At 34.4% G+C, this 6,588-nt stretch overlaps 1 protein-coding gene across 1 annotated transcript; it reads right to left on the bottom strand.

Moving 5' to 3' along the window:
- Positions 1-310: 310 nt before the first annotated feature.
- Positions 311-4,830, bottom strand: LOC111311829 (cell division cycle protein 48 homolog). The gene is made up of 9 exons (XM_022911580.2): positions 4,718-4,830; positions 4,467-4,632; positions 3,713-3,941; positions 2,361-3,127; positions 2,034-2,255; positions 1,857-1,928; positions 1,471-1,752; positions 939-1,298; positions 311-812 (listed from the first exon to the last, which is right to left on the bottom strand). The coding sequence occupies exons 1-9, from the start codon at positions 4,744-4,746 to the stop codon at positions 522-524; spliced, it is 2,418 nt and encodes an 805-aa protein (XP_022767315.1). The 5' UTR covers positions 4,747-4,830; the 3' UTR covers positions 311-521.
- Between the last annotated feature and the right edge of the window lie 1,758 nt (positions 4,831-6,588).

The raw sequence follows: 6,588 nt of genomic DNA, 5'->3' as shown, positions 1-6,588 counted from the left end.
CCCAGTTTAGTGGTCTCCATTCAAGGTGTCGGACAAGCTCAGGGGTAGAAGGCCTGTGAACAGCTTACAAAGAATAACCCAAGTCTGAATTGGATGAGCCCCATCATTTTTCTAGTTTCAAGTTTCAAAAGTTCTAACAAATTCTCTAGGCATATCTATAAGAAACCTCTTGATAAAATGATTGAAGAGAAAACCAACGACAGGTGACCGGTGAAGTTTTATCATATGAAAATAGAAGAGAATAACTTAAAATTTCCTAAGATGCGAAGGTGACATACCACTTTAAAACAAAATGCCATAACCATAAAAATGAACCAAAAAGCTAAATTGTATTTAAATATTGTGAGAACTTTCAATTCCAAAAAAAATAAAGTGTTTTTTGTACTCCAAGGGATAGCCAGAATCCCTTCGGCTCAACAGTTGTGCCAAGGAGTTTTTACATCATACAGTCAATTTAATACTACTGCATATATAAAAGATAAATTGTCACCATAAATTAGGTGAACACAGATGAAGCTAATTTAACTGTAAAGGTCATCTTCATCAGCTCCTCCAGCAGAAACTGCAAAAGGATCAGATGCTGCAGCCCTGGAACCAGTTTCAGCAAACCTAAATTCGCTTCCAAATCCCCTTGACTGCTGCAATGTTTGAGCAAATGCCTGGTATTTGCGGATGTCAGCATCACTCACACTCCTACGAGCAAACTTCATTGATTCCTCAAAATGCGCTGGCTTGATTTCTGCCACTTCATCCTCAACATCTTCCTCCATAGCTTCAGGGTTCTCCCTCCTCCTCCTCTCTCTCTCAATATCCTGAAAACATAAAAGATGTATCATGTTAATATGTACCAATCTCGAACATTGCGAAAAACATAAAATATTCCTTCATAGTCGCAGAGAAAATAAATTAATGCGGAAGAAAATAGGTAATAATCACACCTTTTCAATGTTTTCTCTGATGGCATATTTACATGAACGCTGACAAATTTCTGTAATATCAGCCCCACTAAAGCCTTGAGTATACTTGGCAAGAGCTCTAAGGTCAACCTCTTTTGCAACTGGTGATTTCCTCAAGCAAGCCTTAAAGATCTGATGGCGAGATTCCTCATCAGGGAGGGGAATATAGATCAACTGATCGAGACGACCTGGCCTCAAAAGAGCAGGATCTATAATGTCAGGTCGGTTGGTGGCTCCAATGATGAAAACAGTTTTCTTGGCAGACATTCCATCCATCTCAGTAAGAAGTTGGTTCAAAACCCTATCAGCAGCACCCCCCGCATCACCTACACTGCTTCCTCTCTGCAACATATAACATGAATCAGCATTATGTGAAGTGCAAGCCAAAGAACACCGTGTACACAGGCATAATTTAGTTTCTTGAATAATCCATGTACAGGAAGTCAGAAACCCATATTCCCTCCAGATAAAAGTAAATCCATAAAGAATAAAGAATTCATTAGCCTGGACATACCTGGGTAGCAATTGAATCAAGTTCATCAAAGAACAGGACACAAGGAGCAGACTGGCGAGCCTTGTCAAAAATTTCACGTACATTGGCCTCACTCTCTCCAAACCACATTGTAAGTAATTCTGGACCCTTGACACTAATGAAGTTTGCCTGACATTCATTGGCAATAGCTTTGGCCAGAAGGGTTTTCCCGCATCCTGGAGGGCCATAGAATAGAACTCCCTTTGAGGGTGACATCCCAAACTTCTCAAACTTCTCAGGATGCTCCACTGGATATTGAACAGTCTGCATACCAATGTTACAAATTAATCCCATTTTTTATGAAAATTAAAAATATAAAAATAAGGTAAAAAAATGGAGCCGTAGTCAAAAGTGGTAAGCAATATTACCTCTTGAAGCTCCCTTTTAACATTCTCAAGGCCTCCGATATCTTCCCAACTGACATTGGGCACTTCAACAACCTGACCAAGTGTAAGAAAAAAATGATTAGAAACAGAACTGACACCAAAAAAATCATTATTAGCAAAAAATCTACACATTACTAGCAGTATCTTGGTTATACTCACAGTTTCACGCAGTGCTGATGGATTGCTTGTTCCAAGAGCAGTCTGGAAGTGCTCATTTGTGACTGCCATAGAGTTGAGTATCTCTGCATCTATTGACTCATCTTCCAAATCAATCACATCCATCTTTTCCCTGATGCACTGTAATGCTGCCTCAGTACAGAGAGCTGCAAGATCAGCACCAACATAACCATGCGTGTCCTTGGCAATTCTTTCCAAATCAACCTGCATTAAGTCAAGAAAATAAATTAGATTCAGATAATTTTTGGACAGGAAAAAAAGGTACAAGATTTTTGAGGAAACAAAATAAGCCTTAGTTCTTGACATTACATCTTCCGCTAGCTTCATGTTCTTTGTGTGGATACGAAGCACCTCAAGACGGCCAACTTCATCAGGGACACCAATATCAATCTCTCTGTCAAATCTTCCAAACCTTCTGAGAGCTGGATCAATGCTATTGGGACGATTTGTGGCCCCAATAACAATAACATGAGCACGGGATTTAAGCCCATCCATCAATGTCAACAGCTGAGAGACAATCCTCCTCTCAACTTCACCATGAGTCTTCTCTCGCTTGGGAGCAATTGAATCAATTTCATCAATAAATATAATAGATGGTGCATTATTCTCTGCTTCCTCAAATGCTTTTCTAAGATTGCTTTCACTCTCTCCAGCCAATTTTGACATGATCTCCGGACCATTGATGCAGAAAAAGAAAGCACCAGTTTCATTTGCAACAGCACGGGCAATCAAAGTCTTTCCAGATCCAGGAGGTCCATAAAGCAAAATTCCCTTGGGTGGCTTCACACCAATTGATTTAAAGAGCTGTGGATGCCTCAATGGAAGCTCCACTAATTCCCGAATCTGAGCCATCTGCTTTCTCACTCCACCAACATCATCATAACCTACCTCATCTAATCTATTCTCATCGTCCCTCCTGACAGGCTCTCCCTCGCAGAATATCTCAGTGTCTGGTGCAACCACACAGTACTCGGGAGGGTCAGTCTCGATAACCTTGAATTCTACACTTCTCATTCCACCTCTCACAAGGAAAAGATCACCCTTCCTCACTGGGCGGTATGCTTCCAGAAAGTAAGCTGTAAATGCAAAATTATCATAGTCAGTTTTTGGGGACTGTCAATAATTCAACATTAAATCCAGTCCTCGATTATGTTAATAGGTATTTAGCATCAGTATATGGTAAGTGATACAGGAGTATGGTTATAATGCACATGTGTTCATGCATATAATTGAGACACCTAGGATGCATGCATGAAGGTATCAGTCCACCCCAGATGTATAAATAAAGAGACGAACAAAAAAGAAAATACAGCCAACAAAGTAATTTTAACATCAGAAATGCATATACAAGGAAAGAAAGACAAACCCCCAGAAAGTTTAAGCCTGTATATGCCTTTAGGAAAACATGAAGTCTGCTCCATAAGGCTAAGAATAATGTATTCAATCAATCATTTATAGTCTCATTTATATTAGTCAATCGATCAATCAAACAATGAGCTTATGATTAAGGATAACAAATTATTGTCTTATCTTATGATTGATTAACAAACAAAGAAACTGTTTTACCTCTTTACCTGCCTAGGTAACCAAAACTACCATAAATAAATTATGAAAGACCAGACCATAATAAGTTGGGAATAAAAGATTAAGAATAAACTCACGTTTCAGGTAAGCATCGAAGAGATTTCCTGTAACCCCTTCAATTGTGTCATCCATGGGCAAAATGTGCACCCGTTTACCATACTTAACATCAGGACACTGATGCACAGAGACAACATCACCAAGCCTAACCCTCAAGTTTGACCTGACAACCTTATTCATCCTGATCTTTGGTTCATCACATGTGTCGTCTGCAAGTGCAATGCAGATAGTATCCTTCCTCTTCTTTCCCTGTGAAAGAAAATAAAAATACAAAGGAAAGTATTAGCACGATATAAGCTTAAAGACATCAAAAATTGAAATTCAGAATAAGAGTTGCAATTCTATAACTATTCAGGCGACATGAAAAGCAAGGTTCAATCCCACAATGCCCTCTAAACTAGCATTGCATATTCCTCAGTAAAGAAACAATCTTGGTCGACAGGCTTAGCAAATTAGGCTCGTTAACTAAAAAATTAACAGAAAATAGAGAAACAATAACGACCCAACAACAAAATCAGGTAAACAGCCTACAATAACTTCCATTATACATCCAACCTACAACAAGAGAGACCGAAGTGACGATCAATACAAAACAGCGTAAAAACCCAAGAAACTCATCAAATAAAAACCCCAAATTTCAAACAATCCAATGAAAATTAAACCCTAAAACACACAAGTAGCTAACATAAACAAATACATATTAAGCAAAAACCAGAAAACTAAAAGAACCCAGTAAAAAGGGGATTAAATAAAATCTAAATCTAAAGTAGAAACCTTGATCAGGATAGTGTCCCCACGAAAAAGCTGGAGCTTTTCCATGGTATCAGGATGAAGAGAAACAACAGAGTTATCATCGTTGATTGCCTCATCGACAACAAGTCGATTCGGTGCCTTTTTTCTTTCCAAGATCGCCGTACTAAAATCTCTCTTAGTCCCCTTCCTGAAAACACAAAATAGGAATCAGATTAGAGAAATCTAGGACAAACCCATCGAAGAAAAAGGGGAAAAGAGATCTGGGTACTTACGAGTCAGAGGATTCAGCCTGGTTAGACATGGTTTTAGGTTGATTGAAGAGCCGTAAAGATAAGAGCTTTAGGGGGCTGGTTGAATTGGGTTGTTCAATATGTGGGATCTGAATAAACAGGGGTGAAGGGGTGTTGGGTTATTTATAGGGAGAGTTGAGAGAATAAAGGAAGGGAAGCACCGTTTCTTGGTAGGAAAGAAAAGGTTTTTTCGGTCGGTTTATACCATACGTGGTATATTTAAGTTCCATATATTGACACAATATAAAATACTGCGAAATCTTTCACGTCAATTTATTTGCATGTTATTAATTTTTATAAAATTTTAAAATAATAATTTTAATATATTTAATTTAATTTTTTTAATTTTTATAAAATTAAAATTTTATATTTTAATGTTAAAAATAATTTTAAAATATAAAAATAAAAAATTTAAATATTAAATATTAAAAAAATAATTTTCAAACAGTTGAAAAAAATTAAAAAAAGGAGACGGAAAGAGTTATAAAAAATATGAAAGCATACTACTTAAAATTCTAATCAAAATTATATGAATTCATTAAATAAAAATATATTTCATATTTAATAAATTAATATAAATTATATTTTCATATTTTATACACGAAATCAATACAATATAAAAACATAAATTAACATTTTTAATTCATACATTATTTGTTTGCTTTTCTGACTTAGGGAAAATTACACTTGAGTATGTTGACTAGCAAACAAATTAATGGCCAGTGATTTTCTTCAATATAAATATCATTTGGTGTAATGACTTAAATGCTTTAAATTAAATTTTATATAATTTTTTTTTATGAAAAATATATAAAAAAATTTTGGAAAAACATAAAAAGCTAATTAGATTAATTTTTAAAAAATGAGGAAAGGCTGTTTCGTACCCTTGGGAAGCAACTTTGCTTCACTTCATTGTCTTTCTTATTCTATTGGTTAAATTTTGACAACACCAAAAGCATAAAGTTTATAATCATCTTCATCATCATTATTTTTTTTTTTTTCTTGATGTTATTGCTCCAATTATTGATGTTATATTTGTTGCAATAGCCAAGTAAAAAAAAATATAGTTTATCCTTACAAGCATCTCTTTAAATGATTAAATTATATTATTGGAAATATTCATTCTTTAAGTTTGATATTTTTATTTAATTGATTTATATAATTATTTTTTAAAAATAATATTTAATATATTTAAACTTTAAATTTTAAACCTTTTTTTATAAAATAAAATTCCTGATTATTTAGGTGATAAGATATTTGGGATCCATTAGTTTGGCATTAGTACAAAATTTTTTTCTGATTCCCTACGATGTTCCATGCTCCAATTCCAAGTGTAAAATTACAGTATCCTAATCCCAACAAAAAGTAGGTTGTTGGGACCGTCATTGATAGTCCTTCTATGGGTCACCAATCCTACCATCTAAGATAAGCTATAGAAATAGGGCATATCGCTCATTTCTCATAGCAATTAGGGTTAATAATGGATAAATTTTTATTTGTTTCGAGTTTAACTTAATTTTATAATCATAAAATTCGTATTTGATTTGATTTAAAAAATTTTTTTATTTTTTTTCATACTTGAATTTAATTCGATTCGATATTTGTATAAATCGTCTCTCACTCGAAATTAATAAAATATTATTTTTTAAAATATAAATATATAAATATATATAATTAAAAAAATTAAAAAATAATTTTTTATATAATATTAGATCGGATCGAATTTATTTAAAATCCGAATCTGATTCTTCTTTAACAATACCCGATCCGACATCGAAACTTGATTTAAAAAAAAATAAATTTTATTGGGTTGGGTCGAAACCTGCAATTACGAGCTGAGTTGCCAACCCTAA

This window comes from Durio zibethinus, chromosome 1, assembly GCF_047325235.1.
Source record: "Durio zibethinus cultivar Kanyao isolate XHJ-2024 chromosome 1, ASM4732523v1, whole genome shotgun sequence".
In the NCBI taxonomy this organism is placed as follows: domain Eukaryota; kingdom Viridiplantae; phylum Streptophyta; class Magnoliopsida; order Malvales; family Malvaceae; genus Durio; species Durio zibethinus.
The sequence above is the reverse complement of the archived record's forward strand: the minus strand, read 5'-3'. Positions and strand labels throughout refer to the sequence as shown.